Source organism: Macrotis lagotis, chromosome 1 (assembly GCF_037893015.1).
Source record: "Macrotis lagotis isolate mMagLag1 chromosome 1, bilby.v1.9.chrom.fasta, whole genome shotgun sequence".
NCBI classification, from domain to species: domain Eukaryota; kingdom Metazoa; phylum Chordata; class Mammalia; order Peramelemorphia; family Peramelidae; genus Macrotis; species Macrotis lagotis.
The window spans coordinates 621,840,749-621,864,921 of NC_133658.1; the positions used below are offsets into that span (position 1 = coordinate 621,840,749).

The window sequence follows — 24,173 nt, forward strand, 5'->3', positions numbered from 1 at the left end:
GCCGGGGTCCTGCAGACCTAGTCAGAATCGCAGCGTGCTCCCAAAGGGAGGGGGGCTTTGGGTTTTTTCAACCAGAACAACCAGGAAAAAGCTGGAAAACGGACTCGAGAGCAGCGCGTCCAGCGCCCTCCTCGCGCTGTGGGTGGCGAGGGGCGGCCCACACTAACGCCGCCGGGACCAGCCCGCTGGGGCAGCCGCTCCGGCTTCCCCCCGCCATGCTCCGTAAGTATGGCCTCCCCCCTTCTTCCTCCCCCCCCACCCCGGGCTGCGCACGCGCACGCTCCCCCACCCCCCGCCCTTCCTCCCGGCTCGGCCCTCCTCCTCCGGACGCGCCTGAATGATGCGCGGCGCGAGGCATTGTGGGCGCCTGCGCGGCCGAGCCGGCGCAGAAAGGACTCGGGGCGGGGGAGGGGGAGCGTGAAGAACCGGGCCCGTCCGATCGGCGCAACGTGTGAGGGGCGCGCGCAGGCGCGCTCGAGGGGGCGGCGCGCGGCTACGGCGAGCCGAGCGGAGCGGAGCGGGGCGGGGCCGCGCGGCCTTGGCGGGGAGGAGGGGAGGTGGGAGGGGGGCGGGTTAGGGGGAGCCGGAGGAGGAGGAAGTGTCATGGCGTCGGGCCGTGGGGCTTCTTCTCGCTGGTTCTTCAGCCGGGAGCAGCTGGAGAACACGCCGAGCCGCCGCTGCGGGGTGGAGGCGGACAAGGAGCTCTCGTACCGCCAGCAGGCGGCCAACTTTATCCAAGACATGGGGCAGCGGCTCAATGTGTATCCTTTCTTGTTTGTTCCTCCCCCGCCTCACCTTCCACCATTCACCTCGGAGCCGCCTCCTCCTCCTCCCAACCTCCATCTTCCCTCCTTCCCCGGCTCGCCGCCCGGCCCGGGCCGGCGTCCGCGGCGCGAGGGCCCCGGCGGGGGCGGGCCGCGGCCGGGGGGCCCCCGGGGCCCGGGGCGCCGCGTTGTGTAATCCCTCGGAGGCTCCGCGTGGCGGGGGCGGGGGAGGGGAGCCGAGCCGCCCCGCGGGGGGCTCCACGGCCGAGCCGGGGCGGGGAACTGCCGAGGCCCGGGGCCCGGAGCAGACGGGCCGGCTCGGCCCCGTGCGCCGTGGAACGCCGGCCTCGATGGGCCCGGGGCCTTCGGAGTGCTTTGTTTTTTGAAGGGAAGGTGGACCCGGGCGGCCAAAAACCCTCGTGGGCTGGGCTGGCTGGCTTACTTGGGAAAGCTGCTTAGCTCCCTCCTCCCGCCTCACCCCCTCTCCGCAGCCTCCGGCTTCTCTCCTTTCCTGCCCTCTTCTACCAGTTTTCCATTTTGTTTTTTTTTTTTGTCTTCCCTCTGAATGAAATGGTGTGGAAAGGCCGACCACTAGAAGATTCTTCAGTTAAACTGAACGCCAATCCTCGAATTTTAACCCTGTGAAGCGTGTTTTTAAGAAGGAAAAAGATTATATAATTCACGGCTTTAAAATGGGTATTTCCTAAATACTACCATCCAGCTCTCAACTTACAATAAATACTGCAATTGTTTACATGCACAGGTTTTATATGCACCATTCTTTCACCAAGTTTAACAGAAATGTAAGTACAATTTTTTTTTCAACAGCATCCGGCTATATGTTAAAAAGTTATTCAATTTTCAGTTACTTTATAAAAGGAAAAGATTCTGTCAGTTTTATTGATGAACTAATATTGTTAGTAACTTAACATTTGTTAATTATGCTGACATTTTGCTTCCAAAGGTCTGATGATGTTTTCATGTCCATTTGTAGAGCATCAGAAATCTTCATCCTTACTCCTGTATCTTAGGAAACCACCACGTAGTCGGCTACTTAATTGGCAACAATCCAGTAAAAAACAATTTATACTTAAATGAAAAACTGTAAAATACAAAGTTGAGATTAGACAAGCCATGAGTGAGTGTGTAAGTTACTTGGTTAGCAGACTTTGTTTGAATTGTGAATTGAACTTTGTCCTACCCGTTTCTTTCTCATTATTGACTTTGTAATTGATTTTGGATCTGACCGTATGTTTTTTAAAAAAGGTAAATTTTGAGGGATATTAGTTTGCAAAAGGTCAGTATCTATGGAATTCATTTCTGTGGTAAATAAAGGATACCAAAATTTCTTTAGCTCTCAGAGCAACTTGTTACTTTACAAATACTGGTCAACCAAATGACAAATCTTGCTTCAAACATACCATCTCACAGGTAAATTATAAAACAAGGATATAAACATTTTCTGGCTGACTTTTCAAACATACAGCATTAGTGTTTAATTTCTAAATCGTTCATTATTTATAAAAAAAAAAATACCCATGTAAGATGTATTAAGGCACTCCAGCAAAAAACATGCTATGTTGCTTACAATGAAAAAGGAAGTTGCCTATATTTAGGAGGAATTTTGCACTAGCAGTATTCTATCCTTTCCTCAGTTTTTATTTTTTGTTCCACCACAGCTTCATAAAGAATGTTGTTTTAATGATAAAGATAGAGGACTCAATGATCAATCAGTGGATAATCCAAATACCACCAAAATAACTCAAAAGTTTTTATTAGCATACTTTTTGTAATAAAGAAAAGGCATGTTTAAATTGGATTTTTTTTTTTTGTTTAACAAGCCATTTTATAAGTTAGTCTGATGATCCCTAGTAGCATGTATGTTTTGCAAAATTCTGAACTGAATATTTTCTACTGGACTTTGCAGCCACCCCCATTTGTATTTTTCTATTATACATCATTTTCTTTTCTCTGGTATGTTCCCCTTCTTCCTACTCAATCTTATCTTCTCAGTTCATATACTTCTATTTTAGTGGATTTGAATTAGTAGTAGAGGTAAGACAAAAAGTTAAAGGTCAGTGACAACCTTTCAGTTAGGAGTTAAAAAATTTCGACATGAAAACTGCTTATAAAGGTAGCATGAATAAATGCTTTCAAAACTTTCATAAAGGAGACCCAGAAAAATCCTATTTGCAATTACTAGTCCAATTGGAGTTTGTAAAGCTTATGGAAATTCTCTATATAGCTATAGATCATCTATTTTCTGAGTTGCTTTACCCTTTGTATTGACATGAGTTAGTGGAAAATCTCTTTGCTGGAGGGGGGGGAGGGTCGACAATGGCTTCTTTCCATAATTTGTCTCCATAGCCTGTGTGGTGTGCTTTAAATCAAGCAATTTGTCAAATCTGGTGCCAAGATTCAAAGCTTTGTCCATTTTAGAAGTCTTTTGTTCAATAGTTGAAAGTACTAGCCACTTTCATTGCATTTTTTAGTCTGTATTTAAATGGTATTAAATTGCAATTGCAAATCCTAGTATCTGGTGTGTCTGACTTTTCCTACGAATCAAACATCACTTTTTGAAACTTCTTGTGTGTTGATGTGAATTCTAATTTTATTAATTAAATTTTTTTTACTTTGGAAAGTGTTGAAAGGTAACACAGTACAACCTTCATATAATAACCTAATTAGTTTCAGAAATTTTTTTCGTTTGCTGTCATTATAACATCAAAAGTGGTTTTGATATTTATGTTGGTGCCCTAGCATCAAATGTACAACCTTACTCTTTTATCTTTTTTTTCCTATTCTTTTAGGGTGAAGGGGGTGGTCTCAAATTGAATGTGAGTCACTTTTAAATTCATACTCCCCCAAATCATCAGGAAAATTTTGCTCAATAATAGGGTTACAACTGAAGACTATATAACTAAATTTTGGAAATTACAATTCTTTAGGCTATTTAGTTAAATGAAAAACTAATTCCTTTTAGTAACAAACCCAATATAAAATGGTAAAATATGACAGATTTAAAGCATACCTAGTAAGAAATTTTATATTTAAACATTTATTTGTGGCATGCAGTATTTCCATTTTAAACCATTAAACAAAAATTAAAAGTTAATAACACAGAAAAGTATTGTTATGTTTTCTAGCAAAAGTGAATATGAGTAAAAAAAAAAGAAACAAACATGGATATCTTTGTCCCTGAAGATTTCAGAGAAAGAAGTTCAGTAGAATAGTCTTTATCTACTTTTCTTGCTTCAGATCTGGATTAAAAGTGGCCACAAGATATGGGAACTGCTTCCAATTCTTCTCCCCTTCCTGAGACCCTTCATTAATGTAACATTTATTCTTTGTAGTGCTCTCTTTAACCCAGCAGTTTTTTCTTATGGCTTGAACATGCTATTTAATTGTATTGAGGATTTTATCTGGAAGGTTAAATCACCTTGAAAGCTAAATCACATGAATCAAGTACCTTATGATTAGGTAAATGTTTCTTTTTACCCAAGAGAAAAGCTAGTCAACCTCACTGCATTTATCTGGTTTTTTTCCTAATTGGAAGTAGGAATGTAAGAATAGTCATACTAGGTCAGACTAGTATGGATCTGCTTAACCCAGTATTCTATTGCTAACAGTAATTACAGAAAAAACAGAAGTGCTTCCCCTATTGTTAACTTAAAAGTAGCTATATTCTAGTCTCATGTAGTAAATAAACTTATGATTTGGCATTAATAATATGTCCAAACCCTTAATGCATTTAATTTTAGCATGACTATTTTGGACAGATGCATTTATCCCTTACTAGATAATAAGTTCTCCCAGTTAGTAGGAATTACTTTATCTTTGTATACTTAGAGCTTAGTTTGTGCCTGAAATATAGTAGATATTCATGTTTGTTGAATGAATAACTGTAAATTAGTGGTTTCTTGTCTTTATCTCAAACTTGCTTCACTCCCCTGATTTCAAAGATATATACTATCATCCTAATGTTGCTGGATTTAATGTACAGTTCTGTGCTTACTTGATCCAGTCATTTAAAGATTCTGTAGCTATCCATCTCATCCTTTCTTAACCTTTTAATTTTGTACATTGAAGAACTATCCTTGTAGACTATCTCCATACAACAGTCCTACTTTTCCCTCCTACTCCCACTCCCCACCCCAAATCCTCTGTTTATTTTAGTTGTCTTTGCTTGGATCTTCCTTGGCCCGTCTAATTACCACAACTCAAGAAATACATAATGGAATGAGAGCACTACACACAATAGGCCTGGTGTGGATACACTAGTTTTACAAAGGTAGGATAAAGTTTTTTTCTGTATTTTCAACCTTTTTTAAATGCTCAAACTTTTTGTCAACCCTCATTAAACATTTGTTTTACAAGGAGTCTCTAGGTCCCTTTTCTGGGTGTTTGCTGAGAACCCAATATTTTTATACCACTTGTTTTAATTTCTTTCACTTCATTTTCAGTAGTTTTTCATTCATTTGATGCTTTGGCAGAAGAGTTTGTTGTTGAAAATTTGGGACTTTAACTGTACAATCAAAACTTCAGATAATTTAGTGAAAATTACTAGCGCATACTAATATTTCTTGTGGAAGCTCCACTGTTGGGGTTTTTTTTTTTTTAACTTTTCAATGCAGAGAAATAACCCCACATTCCTTTACCTGCTTTCCCCCTTTCTCTAATCAAGTTTTCCAGTCACAATCTAGCTTTAGGTGAACATTTCAAAGTTGTTTTGAACTAATTCACTTTTTTTATAGGTTTTCCTTTACTTCAATACACTTCCTTAACCTACCTCAAGTACTAGTAAACTTTTCAGACATGATTTCTCTTTGCACAAAACAATAATAACAAAAAATTGGGGAATTTTCTGTTTTTGTTTGATAATTCTGTCTTTCAGTGTAGTCTACCAGCTGCCCAGGAATGGAATTATACTCCAGACTCACCTGTCTGTAATTCTTCCAGGCACTATTAGCTGCTTTCCTTATGAATTAGGGTCACATTTGTAGTTTGCCACTTCTGACCTTGTTAACCTTGTTAATTAAGGGTTTTGAAGTACCATTTTTAGTCTAAATAATGCTTATAAGTAATTTTGTAAGAAAAACTACAACTAAAATAGAGTGGCAATTTTAGCATAATCTCTGACCATATTTTGAAATGGTTTGGATTCTCAAGCTGAGAATATCTCAGGTTTTGCATGTTACATTTGGATATTTTTTCCTGATCATATTACAGTTTCAAAAAAAACTTCTGTCCTATATTTTATTCAGACAGTATTTTAATAATATGATATTGAGTAGTTTATCAAACCATAGAATGTTAGTGCTAGGAAAAAATTAGAAATCTTCTAGACCAGTGGTGTCAAATTCAAATTGAAAGGACCTGCAGGCTACATATTGATTTAGAAAACCACAAATTAATGTTCTGTGTTGTATTTATATTTTGATAAATAGTTCCCAATTACATTTTAATTTTGCAGTAATGATTAAGGAATTTTGAGGACTGAATATGACACTTCTGATTTAGTCCATCCCCTTCTTTTTACAGATGAAGAAACTGAAGGCAAGAGAATAATTTACCCAAGGTCACAGTGAATAGTGGCCCAAATGAAACTAGAACCAGGTCTCCTGACCTGATTTAAGTATTGTTAATTTTGTTTTTAAACTATCTTTGCTGAGCCATTCTGACTTTTTTAGATTTAATTTCTGGATCACAGATAAAAAAACAAAATACGGCAATTTCATCTTTAATGGAAATATTCAGAGATTTCGAGTTGGGAGGGACTTTAGAAGTTGATCATCTAATTCCCTTATTTCATAAGTAATGTGTATAATAGGGAGGGGGTAATTTGCACAAGGTTTAATACTTAAAAAATAGAGTTGGGATTTATATGCAGATTGTCAGATTCTTCTACTATATACCTCTAATTTTATTGTTTTAAGATGTCTTTTTAAACTTCTCGGTTACTAGGGTAAATGTTTTAAAATAGTAATTTTAATATGTAGATGTAACTTCATTAAACAGTAATTGTCTACTTTGTACAAGACACTGAACTAAAAAGATATAATTTTGAGGTCATTTTGCTTGCCCACCAAATGATCTGTTGTCATTTTAAATAAACCAACCTTTGAAAATTTACATTTGAATAAAATTTGGTCTGGTTAGGGGAGCTCTAGAAAGTGGAATTTATTTTCTGGGTAAATTTTATTACAAAAAGTAGGGCTTGTATAAATATTCTTGCATTTTAATTGCTTAAATATGTGTTTAATTCCAAAGTAATAAATTGACATCAGAGATAATGTCCTACTTTACCTGTGAAAAAGCAATCTTTTGCCTTATAATTATTTTATGCATATAAAGCAAGAGTCTAGCATTCATTATAGAACTATAACACCATGTTAGGGTTTATAAATGCTTTATACTTATGGCAACCCCATTGAACCTAGAACCTGTCTATGAATTAGGTTTAAAAGTAAACGTATTAGAGGATAGTTACTACAACTATTGCCCCCAAACAAGTGCAATAGCTGAAAGCTAATAGCTAATAAAATTGCAGTCCTCATAAGCAGTGAGGGGAAGAAAATTTAGCTTTAAAATAAGATTTATAGATTTTTAAGATATCTTCAACATATAGGAGGATTTTGAGGACTTCATCATTCTGTGTCAGACATGATGTTACACTTCCATGAGGCATCATTTCAGTCTAATTGGGAGATACAGAAAAATATGAGTAAAATTACCAGACTTATATGTCAGAATTTGTGTTGTCCTTCAAGAGCATTCACCTTGAAAGGTATGGTGCTGCCATTATTTTTTTTTAATTTTAAGTTTCTCTTAGGTTTACTGTGCAAGCAAATTAGTTTTGTTACTTTATACCTCATAAAATTAAAAACCAGTATCATTGCCATCCACTTTATTCATTAGATTTAGCTCTGATTAAGGACTTTTCAGAATGTATTCAGTGTACCAAATATACTCAGGTCCTTGTTCTCATTTTTTTTCTTACAGAACCTCCGTTACAATAGCTAATACATTGACCCATTCTAATATTGGTGTAGATACCTGGATGGGTATATGTACACCCAAACGCACAGACTCATATTGCTGCAGGCAATATTGTACATTTAATTTGATCTTAAAATTTGGGGAAATGCTTTGTATTAACTACAATAATAAGTGTGATACACAAGTTATCCAATTAAATATATAATATGAAGACTTTCTTAGTCCTACCTAAAATGAAAGAGATGAAGAATTTTTCTTTAATTATATTTATCTTTTCTCAGTAGTGTCTCTAATCACATTTATCTAGTATTCTAGATTGGCAGAGTCCTTTTTGGTAGTTCATTTGTTCTCCATACAGGAGGAAAATGATATTAGAAGGCTTAAAGAAACTTGCCCAAGATCACAACTCAGACCTCCTGACTCTCCATTAAAGAGCTCTGTTTATTGTACTATGTTGTTTATATGAGCCCCTTTTATGTTATAAATTAACTGTCCTTTAAAGGTCATTTGTAGTACTTTTGTAACAGTGATGGTATGCACATTATATGCTCTTTCGTTTGAATAAAAAAGATAATTTTTTAATCCTTTCACATTCACCCAGTGTCTTACGTGTTTATTGAGATGAGTGTAGGTTGTGACTATTGATTAGATTTTCTTTGCATGGACTTTAAGTTCTTCATGGAGATAAAACTTTAAACTCTGGCTTTTTTGGGGTTTTAAACCAATTTAACTGGTATTATGATGAGTTAAGTTGACTGGTAATCAGATTTCTATCTTATAAGTTTAATAAATTGACAAAATAAAATGTAGCTAAACATCATAATTCAAAATCTATTTCATGAAATTTGTGAACTTTAGTCGATTATAAATACCTGCATAGGAATTTGAGTTGCTTTTAAATCATCTAAAATCCACTCATTTTGTCATGAATAGATAGTATAAAGAATATGACATATTAAAAATAAGCATTTTTTCCTACCATGAAAATCATAATAATGAAATGGTTGCAATCCTAAGCAGTTGAGATTCATTTAAGAAAGTGATAGTCCTACTTCAGGTGGCAGTAATTTCTTTGGATAAAGAATGAGTACTTGGACTAATGAATTTTAATTTGAGAAATCACGTGAGAATTAAGAAATTAGACTTGTTCTTTTCCATTCTGTAAACAAAACAAGAAAAGGAAGGTCAAGACTGAATTGTCATAAACATGAGAGAACTTGGAAGGAAAAGGGAAAAGATTTTCTGAAACTACTTTTTTTGAGTCTTTATTCCTCCCCCAAATCTAGAGGGAAAATCTTTGGGAAAATCTTATTTTTCCAACACCCCTCCCTGTCTACATGTATGATCCAAATTTGTACATTTTTCATTTGGGATTTAGAGTCACCAGTTTCTTTAATCAAATTGAATTAGAGTGGCTGTGAATATAATGCATTCCTTGTCCTTGTGTTTTGGAGTTTTTTTTGTGCTTTGTTATTTGCTCTAACCAACCAATCTTGCTGCATGTAAGTTACTACTTTTACAATCTAACCAGTCACTTTCTAGCTGTTATGATTTGTTATTTTTTGACAGTATGCTCTATGACCAGTCTTCCAACTATCTTTTTGAAAAAGATAGTTGTCATTAAACAGCAGTGAGATTTCTAAATAGTCTTTAAATCTGATTTTTTTTCTTGGTCCCAAATCAAGTAATTTCTTCTCATCAGCAACATTAATGGAACCATCAAGTCAAGAATATAGGAAAAGTGACTGCGATGGTTCATAAGGTTTTAAGAACTTTTGAACATGCTCTTCAAGCTATATCAAAATGGGGAAAAATTGAAAGGAATGGAAAAGATCACAAATGCTGCATTTGATCAAAAAAGAAAAGAAAAGTGATCCAGTAAGATATTAGGCATATGGGTTCAGTAGTTGCTACTTTTTCACCTCTATTAAATCTTTTGAAAAGGTTCTTTTCATAAATGGCTTCTTCTAGAAAACAAAAAGAATAGGTAGTTACTACTTTGGTTAATATCTTTAAGGTCAAAAGAGTATTTGAAAATACAAAGGATACTAATGTATTTTTTAAGTGCTTGACCTATTAAAACAAAATGTAGCCTTAAAGCAGTTCTCAGACCAGTTCTCAATTACGTATTTTTAAAATTAAAAAAGACTTCCATGGCAGACAGTTTCAAAGATAACTTTATCCAGTGACCCAGTGAGTATCTACATCAAAAGGGTTATGTCAAATAGGGAAATTTTCACTCAAGTGCTTACCTGTGTCAGAGAAGGTATTCAATAGAAAGTTGAAACTAAAAGACTTCTTCATGGTGGTAAAGTTCTCCATATTTTCCTTGGAGACCATAATATAGCATTGTTAATTGAATCAAGTTCTAGAATACTACAACCTCAATCTGTGATAGAAAAATGAGTGGAAATTATATACTGTCCTGATGTTGAACAGCTATTTAGATAGATTAGTCAGCATGTTTTTCCTTTAAGTGATTCAGATAAATCATGAGTTGAGGCACAATTGAAGGATAAGAAGTTACTCTCTAACATTTACAGTATTGTAAGATTTGCAGAATGCTTCACTTGTATTTTCAGCAACTTCTTTATAAAATTGATAATATATAGGCTTCATCTTCATTTTGCAGATGAGGAAATTTGAGCTGCAAGAAGAGGTTTATATGACTTGCTTGTGTTCATGTAGGGCAGCCAGGTGGCACAGTCAGATGCCTGAGTTCAAATCTAGCCTCAAACACTTATTTCCCTGTTTATAAACTGTCAGCCAGGGAAAAAATTCAAACTCTTCCTAGTATTTAAGGTTCTATACATAATATATGAAGGGGCAGCAGGGTAGATAGGGTACTCAAGGGTGAGGAAGACCACAGTTCAAATATGACCACAGATGGTTGACTGGCCATGTGACTGTGGGCATCTCTGAATGCCTCGGTTTCTTCATCTGTAAAATGAATTGGAGAAAGGAAAGTAAACTTCTTCAGCATCATTGCCAGGAAGACTTCATGAAGATTTGGATACAGCAGAAATGAATCTATAACACCATATTCATATATCTAATGTCAAAGGCAGTATTTGAACTTAATTTCTCCTGACTTTACCCTGTACCAAAATGCCCTTCATCAAATTGGATTGTTCAGTTCACCATCATCATATTTCTATATGACTACAATCTTGGAACACCACTATTGCAGATTATATAAAATATCAACCCAAAGAATATGATAAAAATAAGATATTGTAACCTGTTATAAAATCCCAGGTGATAAGACTCTAAAATAAAGATGTCAAATTCAAAATCCCCAGTGTGGCTCAAACCAGATTAAAATGTAATTGGGAAAGGTATAGCAAGATAAACAAAAATGCAGTGCAGGCTAGATAATACTAATTTGTGGTTTTTAAGTAAATATGTGTTCTAAAGGTTTCTATTTCTATTTGAGTTTGACGCTACTGATTTAGCACAGTGATTGACTTTGAAAATCATCCTTCATTCTAAATAGGAAATTTAGTCCCAGGTAGGAAAGCAGGCTTATCTAGGACAATAACAGAGTTGGGATTTGACTCCAGTCCACTGGTTCCTGGGTAGAATAACTGGCCTCCTTTTAAAGCTCAGTTAAAATGCAAAAGGCTTTTTTCCTTAACCACATCCCCCAATGCTATTGCTTCTTCCTTCGGTTAATTTATATTTACTTTGTATCTATTTATGTGAGGATATTTCTGCTAGTGAGTGATCTATGGGAAGGGAAAGTTTCGAGAGTCTGTTCTCTGCAGCTTGTATAATACCTCTCGTGTGATAGGCATTCAATAAGTGCTTGATGATTTAAGAATGTTAGTAAGCGTGTGTGTGTGTGTGTGTGTGTGTGTGTGTATAGTCTCCATTATATGAGTCAGAAGCCCTCAAGTCAAGATTCTGAAAGAATGAGCATGGAAGAGGATTCTTAGGAAAAACACAAATCAGGATCTGATACCAAGATATAAGAGGAGTTGAAATTTGCATTGGTAGAAAAGCTACCTACACTGGTGACATTACGGATACTTTCTAGGATAGATGTCTTGCTTATTTAGTTAAGCATTGCTAATATGTAACTATTTTTTTCTCAAATGGTTCTTCCAGACCACCACAACAGCAGTAAGCACTTTCTCCCTCTTGAATAACTAGGCCTATACTTGGTATTTTCTTGTATTCCTGTTGTAGCCTCTCCCTATTGGAATTAAGCTGAGGCAGTAATGATTAGAGGGTTGAGGGCAAATCAGTAAGACTGCCATTTAACCTGTATGAATCTAAATCCCATACTTAACTTTTGGGGAACCTGTAAAAGGGAGATTAGAAAAGTTAATCTGTGAGCCTTTGTTTTTATTCTCTCATTACTTAGACATATAGAATCATAGTTATAGATCTTATAAAGAGGTCTTCTGGTCCAGTCCTCATTTATACATAAGAAACTAAGAGATTGAATGATCTGTTCAAAGTCACACAGTTCGTGGGTTTTTTTTTCTGGCAAACCAGGATTTAACCCATACTAATGTTATTTCCTCTAACTCAACCAAAATTGCCTCTGTCACTTTTTTTTTTGAGTTAATATGATTTGAAAGAGGTCTAACTTTGTTACTTGCCTATTTAAATGAATTCATTGGATCATTGTGGCTTTTAGAATAAACTCCTTTCCCTCCACAGTTTGACTCCAACTAACCACCTGCTCTTCATACTACCTTTACTCTTAAATTCCCACTAAACTAGTTGTTTAATCAAATATATTATCTTCTGCTTTTCTTTATTACTGCTTTGCCTTGTGTTTGGAATGTACTCCCTTTAGGAAACCATTTCTGAATACCCAGATTATCCACTTCATACTTTCACATATTGGACTTTGGTTCTCTCCACTTTTCTCGTCATACCTACTTTGTATTATAACTAAACTGTGTCTGTCAGATCCATTTCTCCCACCTGAAGTACCTTGTGGGCACCTTTAGCCCAAGAACTTTCAGATTACCACAGTGCTTTTAATTTCTTTCCTAATACTTTCCTTTGGGAGGTTAGCAAGTATATATGTAGAGTCTCCATGTTAATATAAGGAATATTTTCCATTAGGGATCATCTCAGCCCAAATAAAATTTTAATTTTATCTATATAATATAGTTTAACAACCAATAATTATGGCTTCATTTTTATTTATACTTAAAGAATATCAGTGCTTAAGCTTTATTAGTGGAATGTTCCCATATTTATCTCAGAAAATCAGTGTAAGGCATGTAACTCATGTATTGAATCACCTTTTTTTTCTTTTTAAAGATTTTTCAAGGCAATGGGGTTAAGTGGCTTGCCCAAGGCCACACGGCTAGGTATTTATTAAGTGTTCTGAGGACGGATTTGAACCCAGGTACTCCTGACTCCAAGGCCAGTGCTCTGTTCACTGCGCTACCTAGCCGCCCCTTGAATCACCTTCTTAAATCATTTATACGTATCCAAACTCTTGTGTATATGACTTTTCAGAGGTATGCTATAAGTGAGAAGTTTAAGTAAATTTATTTTGAAGAGAAAATGAACATTTTCACCTATTCCCCCCTTTTAATTTCAATTCTTTTGCCCTAGTGTATTTCTGTCCTTATCTCCTACATGGGCCTTCACTTGCCTGATATCTCTTTCAGTCAAGCAACTCAATTCTGTGTCACTGCTAAGGTTGTTCCACTTCAAAGTGTAGTTTAAAAACAATTTCTACCTTCATTGCAGATTATAGCTAGAGTCATCTTTAGACATATGTAAAGAGCTTCAGACAATACATTAAGCAGCCCTTTAAAGTAAAAGGTAGGAGTAGGTTCATCAGACAGAAATTTTATCTGAAAGGACTTAAATTAGAAACATTAAAAATAACTTAAAGTATTACTCTGTCAAACAAGACCAACAAAATGTCGTTACTATGGAATTCCTTAGTGGTAATAAAATCAGCATTATTCCATGGACTTCATATAGTTTTACTCAATTTTCCTCACTTCCCATTTTCTGTCACTTAGTGAGGCTATAACTAGTAATAAAAATTACAAGATGTCAACAAAACATAGGACATGTATAACAAAAAAGGAAAGCATAAAGTTAGGAACGGGAAAAAGAAAAACAGAAGGGATGCAAAGAGCAGAAATGGGAATAGAAATAGATGGGGAAATAGTTGAAGTGAGATGGCAATGGGGCTAGACAAAAGCAAATGTATTCTCAGTGGAAAAATAAATCCATATTAGGAGCTTTAAAAAAAATTTGTAGCAATGGAAAAGGAAGTGAAAAAACTAGATGAACTTCTTTTACTTTTACAATAGTACGACTCATTTTTTAAAAAAAAATAACGCTAATAGTAAGTTTTAGAACAACTTAAAGAATTGTCTGTTGACCATCATTAGTGACACCCAGTCATTTCAGTTTGCATTGTTCGATAACTTCATTTTCTTTCTCAGTCAAAAATAATATTTAAAGTTTCATTTCAAGAACTTTTTGCAAAAAATGATTCCTTGCTGCATAGTGGTGTCAAATCAAGATTGGGAGTCACTATTTTAAACATCACCTCGTTCTCTTTTACAATCTTTTAAACTTGATCCAATCTAATTTGCATTTCATGGCAGGATCTTAGAGGCTATCTTGTTCAACTTCTTTAGTTTCAAGAGGAAGAAACCGAGGCCCAGGAAGGTTCAATGATTTGCTTGATGTTGTATCAAAAGTAAGACTACTTCTTTTCTTCACCTAGTCTTGATTCTCTTCTTGATCTAGATAGGTATTTATTATTTCTTTGTATCATTTTCCCTGGTAGTTGTTGTGTTTGGTTTTGTTGTGTAACTGTTAATTTTTTTAATCCTTGACCAGAAATATATCTGCATGAGTCTTTTTCCTTTTAGTAGTCCCCTTAGGAGATAGGATGCTTACTGCAAACATTTTTAAAATTCTTTTGAACTTGTTTGCAAAACTGGTTTCTAAGCCATCAAAAACAGTCTACTTTCCTGTTTTAATAATATTTGTTGATCATTCTTTTTTTCAGTTGTCTGACTTTATATGACCCCATTTGGTGTTTTCTTGGTAAGTCAATACTGTTTGCTTCAGTTTCCTCTTAGAAAATGAGCTGGAGAGAGGGAAATGGCAGTCCACTCCACTGTTTTTATCAAGAAAACTCCAAATGGGGTCAGGGGTCACAGAGTCAGACATGACTGAAATAGGACTAAACCACCAGGGTTTATCAGTATGAATGAGGAGAGAAATTTGGGGCAGAAGTTTAGAGCAAATGTTCTAAAATGCAAGTAAATAAAGAAATGTAGTAGATATAGATTCTATTTCCAGTCAGAATATTAGTTGGATGGGGGCCTTAAAAGGTCATTTATTCCAATCTGATTATCTTTAAAAAATGAAGAAGCCAAGGCCCAGAAAAGTTAATCTGGCATATTCAGAATCAGATGGAGTAGTTAAAACCCGGAATGTGATCCTAGGTTCAGCACATTGCATGTGCCACTAACAGACTTGACGATGAAGAAAATGGCAGGAGGAAGAGAAATGAAAGATTTAAATGGTAACATTTGTCTGTTTTCTTTCCTTTTCATTTTTTTTTTGTTTTTTGTTTTTTTGGCAAGGCAATGGGTTTAAGTGATCTTGCCCAAGGTCACACAGCTAGGCAAATATTAAGTATCTGAGGCTGGATTTGAACACAAGTACTCCTGACCCAAGGATCGGTGCTTTTTTCTTTTTTTTTTTTTTGTCTGTAGATGATATCATTTGGTAAAAATGCTTTCAGCATAATTATCTCAGGTGTTTATGAAAAGATAAGTTCTTGGGACTAAATCATTAGATAATTTTCCAAGTAATAGAATCTTAATAAAATTAAATTTGTTTACTCTTGCATGAAAAGAGGATCATTTTGAGTGACTTAAGAGTGAGCACAGCTGGAGAAACAACTTTACTGTGAGAGAACTAGAAGTTTCAGCCCTACTAAACTAAAGCTTGACAGTTTAAGAAACCAGAATCTCACAGTCCTACAGTATCTCTGGCACACTTCCAGGAATGATTTACAATCCATGCTTACTCTTGGTACTGTTTTTGCTGCTGTACTGAGTAACTTTGTACTTAAAAGTAAGAAAACAAGTAGGCTTAGCAGAGTATTTGTAAATATTTTAATAAGTGACTCCAGAATCATGTTGGGGGTTTTTTTTTTGTAGATTTAACAAACAGGATAAATGAAGGTTGCCAATCTACACAGGAATATTAGAAACATCTCATATTAAATTGACCTTAAAAATATAGATACAAATACTGACATTTCAAATAAATATACATAGCATCTTTTCCTTAGCTTTTGTGATGAAGGCAGTGGTAGAGATGAGGCTCAATATTTTTTTGTTTATCGTCATGTAACAGAACAAGATTTTTGTAAATCTGGCAACAGTATGAAGGATGACTTGAATGAGAGATTTAAATACTGGTTGAATTGAAATGAGTTAACAGATTTTCATAGAGATCTCCACCCAAATACTAAGGTTCCCCCTCCCCACAGTAGTTTTTATAGACACATACTTTAGTTCAGGAATTTCTTTCCATTGACTTGGGACTATCTTTGAAGAACAAGCTGCTTATTTCAGGTGATGGAGTAGAAGAAGAACTAAAATTATTTCTATTTTCATAAATTTATGTATCATTTCTACACAAATAACTCCTGAATCTGTATATGCAGCTCTTACCTTTTTTTGAACTTCTTGAATCATGAATTCTTTCTTGAATCTGTCTGCAAGATTCCGTTTATCTGCTTGAATATCACTGCAACTCAATTTCAGCATGATTAAAACAAAACTAATTATCTTTACTTATAAATCTTCCCTGAAACATCCAACCTTCTCAGTTGCTCCAAGTGTTCACTCCTTTCTAAAATCATGTTGTAATTATACTTAATGTCATCAGCCTCCCAAGGAGGTGGTAGTTGTTGTTAATCCTTCAATCTGGAAAATTGGTATCACGTGACATGCAAGTGAAGGGGTGCTGTGCAAAGTCACTAGCTTCACTTTCTCTTCCAAAGCCATTTAGGTCCAGTGGCCTGATAAGGATCAGGACAACTGGATATGACCCTGGATTCAGTGGAAAATCATGACTTTTTAAAGCTGGATCTTTCACAGGTCACAGTTTGACTGAAGAAACAAATCAGTCATTTAGGTGAGATGTGAGAAATGAGACAAACCACTTAGAAAAGAAAGAAGAAAAAAAGAACTGTTGGGAGAGTATCTCAGTGATTAAGACAGGTGAGAAAGAAAAGCAAGGAGCCTTTTTTTTTGCATATACCTTCTTCCCCCCAATAAATAAATAAATTTAAAAATGGAATCTGGCAGGGGAAGACTTTGAGGGTTTCTGACCAAAATAGAAAAAAAAATTGCTCTTTAAACTCTGAACCAGTCCGTGCCCAAACTATGGCCAGATGGACTTAGCCTGAGACTCATTGTTAGCCAATCTTAAAAAAAAGTCAGAGATTTGATGCCCAAGAAATCTTTCTAGGCCCTTAGACAGTACCCACAAGTACAAGACTGAAGGTTGTTTGGTATGTATTTTGCAGTGGAAATTCTTGCTAAGGTGAAGATCTCAATAGATGGCTTCTGAGGGCCAGTGATAGTTATGTGACTTGCCCAAGATCACAGAGTTAATTGGTTATACTGCTATTCTTCAAACCCAGCTGTCTACTCAGTAATATATAGGTTCAGTTGTATCAACTTTGCTGTTTCTGTTTTATCTTTAAAACATTTCTCTGTTTAGGATATTCTGGTGAATGTATATAAGTAGACCCTGAAGAGTACCCATAACTTCCTTAAAGACTGGAGAAATTTGAAAAACCAGAAAAATTTGAGTAAGAGGAGTTAATAGCAGATGAGATTTATTTTTCTGAATGAATTATGACATGGAAAATTACAGATTGCTTCAATAACTCCTTTGGAACCTGCTTTTGATTGACAATACTTCCTGTCCAAAAGTATTTTATAGAAAGGAACCATTTGAAGCTACAGCTTAAGTGAGTAAATATTTGAAAGAGCAGGCACATTACCTGGTAAAAGGGGATATAGCATTGAGATAGAAGGAAACCAGAGATAAAATTTTATCCAGATGAGGTTTGGGGGTCGATTGGGTAATAATTTCTTTTGCTTCTTGACCTTCCTGGAAAAAGAAGAATGTGAATCAGGTCTTGTATCAGTTCCTTGCCATAAGTCACTCCCCATTTCTTTCTCTCTCTCTCTCTCTCTCTCTCTCTCTCTCTCTCTCTCTCTCTCTCTCTCCCCCTCTCTCTCCCTCTCTCTCTCTTCTCTCTCTCCCTCTCCCCCTCTCCCTCTCCCTCCCCCTCCCCCCTTCCTCCCTCCCAGTTCTCTGTTTGTCTCCATTCTCCCATGTATTGTGTTGTGATTCACAATACTTCATCTCCCATTTTCTGCCCCAAATACTGGCAATTCTGTCTCCTAATTTCCACTTCTTAAAGTCTCCAGGTTCCTTTGAGACTCAGCTAACCCCTCAATAAAGCTATGGTGCCTTCCCTGATGAAGATATAATCAAAAAGCATTTATTAAGTCTAATAAGTTATTCTTCATATTATTTATAATTCATTATTGATGATATTTATTGGCAACTGGGTGGCACAGAATATAGTGTTGGACTTAGCTTAAGATGCAAGTTCAAATATGACCTCAGAGTAGGGTCACTGTGTGACTAGGCAAGTCACTTAACTTCTGTTTGATTAAATTTCCTCTTCTTGAAAATGGAGATGATAATAGTACCTCCTTCCCATATAATGAGATCATATTTGTAAAACTTCGTATCTTATAGCACTATTTAAAATGCTAGCCATTATTGTTAAGCTATGTTACTATGTTATAAGCACTGGGGATACAAATATAAAGAATTCTCTTCTCAAGGAGTTTATACTCGCCTACTTAAACATTTGTCTCTCCCATCAGGATACAAACTCCTTGCCAACAAGGATTATTTCTTTGCTGTTTTGTCTCCAGGATCTAGCACATCTGGTACATCATAGATGCTTAATAAATGCTTGGTTTTTGCTACTTTTAAAAGTGATGCTCATCAAAATATGAGGGGGGGAGGGATAGAAAGTAAAAAGAAGGGGAGATGGATGAGCTCTGAAATTGCACTAATATATAAATGAGACAGTAGAAGTCAGTCAAAAAACAAGCCTTTCTCATTCCCCCATAATATTGGATGCCTTCCTTCTGTTGATATCTCCAATTTATCCTGTTAGGTATTTTGTGTGTTGTCTCCTTTATTTTAATTTTTTCTTTGAAATTTCTTTGAAATTTTTGTTTTGCCTTTCTTTGAATCAACAACAGTTAACACAGTGCCTGGCAAATTTTAAGAACTATTTGTTTATTTACTGAGTTATTGAAAGGAATCCCCCAATATAATGTATCTCAAGATAAAAGAATGGATTTTGGGGTCAGGAATATGGGGATATGCAGTATTCTGAACTATTATTATCCAGGCTAGGATAAGGCCTGGGAGGGGGAGGGAAGTGACACCTATCTCTAGGATATTAGTGGCATAAACCTTACAGTTAGAACTTTGAAGTTTGAAAAATATCTTCATAGCTCCAGATGGGATTGGTGGAAGTGCAACTTTTTGGTGGCTCTAAACCTCTGCAACTTGCTTCATATGTGTCTTCATATGACATAAGCAACAAACATTCCACATGGTACATCCCGATTGTGCCAGGATGTCTTAAGTTTTCCCCTCAGTAAGATTAATGTTAGTTTGAGGTATGCTTAGTAGTTAAGATGGTATCAAACCTCTGGCCACCAAAATTGGTCCTTTGGGTTTGTCCTCAAAAATGGTTAGTAATATTTCTTAGAAATTGATGAAAGAAAAGGACTAATAGTAAAACTCACCATTCAAAACTCTCAGATTTTAAGTTGATGTCTTCTGCCTCAACCCTGAGCATCAAACTCCCCGTAAATAATCTCCTGAGAGAATGGAGTAAAGAAAATGTTAAAATACATCAAAAAATATCCACATGTAATAGATTAGACTCTTTTCCCTGGTCAGAAACATCTCCACATAGAAGGAACAGGATGTTCATGATGTCACTGGTGACATCAATAATGGTGTTTAGAATGCCTAGCTAGCTAAGAGACACAAAAGAGACAATGATAACAAATTAACTCTAATAATGAAATGGACAAGGAAGCATACCTGCAATTTGTTCTCGATTTATACTAAAAAAATCGAAGTTATGATTTCAACAAAAAAGCAATAACACCAAGAGGGTAGACTTGAAATCAGGTCTTTGAAGCAGATTCATGTGTCCATGATATGCCATGCTACCTCTCACTAATAATTATTGATATAAACACAGTATTCTATCCAAATAAGTATATGCTGACCAAGAGAGGTTTTAAGACCAATATTCAAAAGGTAAATCAAATATTAGGAAAATAGCATAATTAATCATAACCAAAAAAAGATTTAATAAATAGTGAGAAAAGCCTATAAAAAATATACCACTCATTTTTTTTTGTTTAAAACCATAGCTATTAAAAGACTTTTTATGTGAACAAATAAATAAAAAACAAAAAAGAATGACTCTTCCTATCATTATTTTGCAATATGTAATCATAGTTTTAGAAATGTTAACTATAGCAAAAGACAAGAGAAAAATCAGACAAAATTACTTCTATTTGCAGATCACTGATAGTTTACTTTGGAAAAGTAATTAACAAAGAAAGTAAACAAAATGATGAATGGTGTCAGTTAAGAGAGTTCAAAATATTCAGCATTTCTGAATACTCACTTGGCAGAAATGAAGAGAAAACTGTAAGTCTTCATTTGAAGTAACTACAAGTGGCACAACATGTACAAATTAATCTATACCTTGGCTAGAAACAAACAAACAAAAAGATAAAACACTTGTGCTCTAAGAAAATAAATACGAGAAATTCTGGTCTAATACATAGGAAAGGTAAACAAAACTAGGAGAATAATTTACACAAAGACTACCAAAAATTTCTCATCTAGACCTCAGAAAACAGATGATGAAGTATACTTCTTTTCCTTTGTTGGGGGGGGGGGGGACTGACTAATATATATTCAGAATATTGTATGCCTTGTTAGGTGTGGTCTCTCTTGCTTTTGCTTTACTTTTCTGTTATAAAGATCATGGAAGAAAGGGTATTTTGAGAAATGGTGGATTATAAAAATTTAAAGCATCAAAAAAACTTTTAAAAATGCAATAGAATACTAGACCTGGAAAGGGATTTAGAGAGATTATATGCCGAAGCCTTTTTCATTTTTACAAAAGGGAAAATTGAAGCTTGAAAGATCTATTGATTTTTCTGATGAGGACAAAGAATGTAGGACTCTTCAAATCAATGCTTTTTCTGTTAATCTGAGAGGAGGAACCCTGCCTCTTTACCTTTGTATATATTCCTTAGCCCAGAGGTGTCAAACATGTACCAAACCAGATTAAAATGTAATTGAGACTTAAGTAACATAATAAATAAAAAATACAATAGAACATCGATGTTTATATGTGACTTTTAAAGTCAAACATAGCTCATAAACCCTATATAAAGTTCAGTGCCTCTCCCCATATTTGAGTTTGTCACTTAATCCTTAAACTTGAATGTTAATCCTTAATACAATTTCCTTAAATTGGTTGATTTATTTTTAGTCATTTCAAGTTTAGTTCATCTTTAAGGGCTAACTTGGCCCAAATATAAAGAGAAAGTTCATCATCAGAGTGGCTATTAGGTGATATATCCTTTGGCTAAGCTAGCTTTTGAAGTGGGAAGAGAAAGTATCTCAAAATTCTTAAGTTAAAAGAAATTTTCAATGCTAGACATGAGTTAATATAGTTCACATTTTCTGATCTGGCAGTTGCTGGAATAGAATGCCAGTTAAGGTCAACATTTTGAGAATTTTACTTAGCTACTATTACAAAATACGTGCCAAAAAGTTTATATTTTCTATCTCAGATATTTATTATTTAGACTTTTATAGATTTTGAGTGAAATTAACTTGAATAAAAGTCTATGAATGAGACTTCTATATTTAAATTACTCTTCCCCTTCATTACCACTGATCATATTTCTATTCCTGAAGTCCAGACTCAAAGCCCTTAGCTGCTATGGCTTTCTCTACACTTAGACTGTTCTTCCCTCTTGCTCTTCCTCAAACCAAAAATAGCATAATCTGGAAGAAACTTGTGGTTGTCAAATTAATTGTTACTTTAAAAGCAGTTTCTTGCCCCCACCAAAAATATAATCCTGTGTATCCTATTCCTAGGATCATAAAAATAGTTTAAAGGTATGAACTAAGTTAGCTAGTGTAGTAATGTGTTAAAAATGAGCTTGGTATTTATTTTCTCTTTGTGAGGCTGAGTAATGATTAGCATACTTAATTTCTGAATAGGGATTAGGTTTACTCGCTTTCTGTATATTTTGTAAAGGCTACCAGTAGCAATTATGTTTGCATTTGCCTCTGACTATATTTTATAACTGAATCTAGAATTGAACATAATTTTACAAATTTATTATTTCTGTTGTCTTGTTTGCCAAAAAAAATAGTTTATGCATACACATAAATATAAAACAAATTTTTATTATGTTTAATTTTTAGTCCTTAATTTGATGCCTTTTTCTTTCTTTTTTAGTGGAATAAAATTATTTCTGTCATGTTAATGAATATAATTATAAAATTAATACTACTTAGACTTTCCCATATAGCTAGACTCTCTCAACTGAAGATTTTTTTAATTATTAAATTTTTAAAAAGAAAGAATAAACTTTCATTTACCCTTGCTGTATTAGTTTACTTGAAGAAGCAATAGCTAATTTGTTTTATGGTCACATTCTCAAAAGAGTTAAACTGAGACAGTCAGTTCCCCAAAGACAATAATTATTACAAATAAGTTGGTTTAATTTAAAAGAAAACTAACATTAACTTGGTCTTTTCTACAGATAATAGCACCTACTGCATTATTCTTGGCTGCAAAAGTTGAAGAACAGCCAAGAAAACTTGAACATGTCATCAAAGTAGCACATGCCTGTCTTCATCAAGAGCTACTATTGGACACAAAGAGTGAAGTATGTGACAGAACTTTTAGAAATTATTTCTTTCAACAGTTAACATTAATTGACCTCATTTTGATCAATATTCATAGGATTATGGCATAACTTTTTTTGAAATAATGGATTATTAGAACATCATATCTCATTTCAACTAAGATCAATTATTGGTAGTCTTTAAGAGTTGTTCAGTTTATGTAACATGCATTTACTTTTTTTTTTTAAGATGTGGTATCACTTAACTATCCAATGGATTAACAGAATTCTAAACCATGTTAAAAAAAAAAGCTAACTAAAAGCCATACTTCCCCGTGGTATAAAATCTGAGGACTGAGTAGTTTTGTATTTGGTGTCCAAGAAAGAAAATTAAACATGAGAAAGGAAGGCTTTGTGTAGTGGAGTTTCCAGTCTTAAAAAAAAAGTCAACTAAGTTATCTCTCCTCAGCAGTGAAGTGAAAAGGGGTAGATAGGAAGAGCAAATGAGAATGGTTTTAGCTGTGTTACCCTTTTCCTTAATCATAAAAAAAACTCTGTGACCTTGGTTTTTACTATCTCTTAAATAGATTAGGATAATGATGATGAGGAGTAATTATTTTAAATATTGTAATTTTATTAATATTATTTTTCTCTCTTCTCCCTACCTTCCCTTTAAAAGGGGTTTTGATTCATTCACTTCATTTATCAATAATGAAGTACTAAAATTGAATTTACAGTCTTTGTTAAAAACATAATTCAATTATAGGTGTTTTAAGTCACTTTTCTGACTTGCACTTTATCCTTTAGAATAGTTGTTCAATAGGAAGCCCAAAATTTTGGTGCCCATTAGCTAATTTGTTTGACAAATGGAAGATATTTAGTATACAAATCTCTTAAGTAAGGTGATGCTAAATACATTCTTGTACTTGGCTTTAGAAATACATATTCTCTAAATTTAATCTTAATGTATCTATATTCTTATATATTAAAGATAATTCAAAAACTTTGAACCAAATTCCTTTGGAATTTTACTATTAATCTTCCATGTAACTTATAATTCTGATATAATATAAGAGGATTCAGAAATCTGTTCTTTATAAAGTGATTGTCATTTTTTCATGGCAGGCATACCTTCAGCAGACCCAAGAACTGGTTATACTTGAAACTATAATGCTACAAACTCTGGGTATGTAGTAGGTATCATTTAAAATTTATTTCTGGTGTACTTCAATTCCTTCACCCTCCCAAAATGAATAATTTGAGTATATATATATATATATATATATATATATATATATATATATATATTTGACATAATGTGTTGAAGACTTATTTAGTCATTAACTTTAGGATCTATTCCTACAATATCATAAAA

General features: G+C 35.0%; 1 protein-coding gene across 4 annotated transcripts in view; it reads left to right on the top strand.

Annotated features, from left to right (window-relative positions):
- Nucleotides 1-578: 578 nt before the first annotated feature.
- Nucleotides 579-24,173, top strand: part of CCNT2 (cyclin T2) — a 45,805-nt gene continuing 22,210 nt past the window's right edge. For 3 of the 4 annotated variants that reach the window (XR_012474134.1, XM_074215049.1, XM_074215050.1), the window contains exons 1-4: nt 579-761; nt 1,486-1,567; nt 22,715-22,840; nt 23,924-23,984. Coding sequence is in view for 3 of the 4 variants with exons in the window: in XM_074215049.1 (XP_074071150.1) it covers nt 604-761; nt 1,486-1,567; nt 22,715-22,840; nt 23,924-23,984 (427 nt within the window). In the remaining variant the exon portion in view is untranslated. Of the gene's footprint in view, nt 762-1,485; nt 1,568-3,574; nt 3,602-22,714; nt 22,841-23,923; nt 23,985-24,173 lie in introns of all 4 variants that reach the window. The other variant, XM_074215051.1, reaches the window with a different exon arrangement.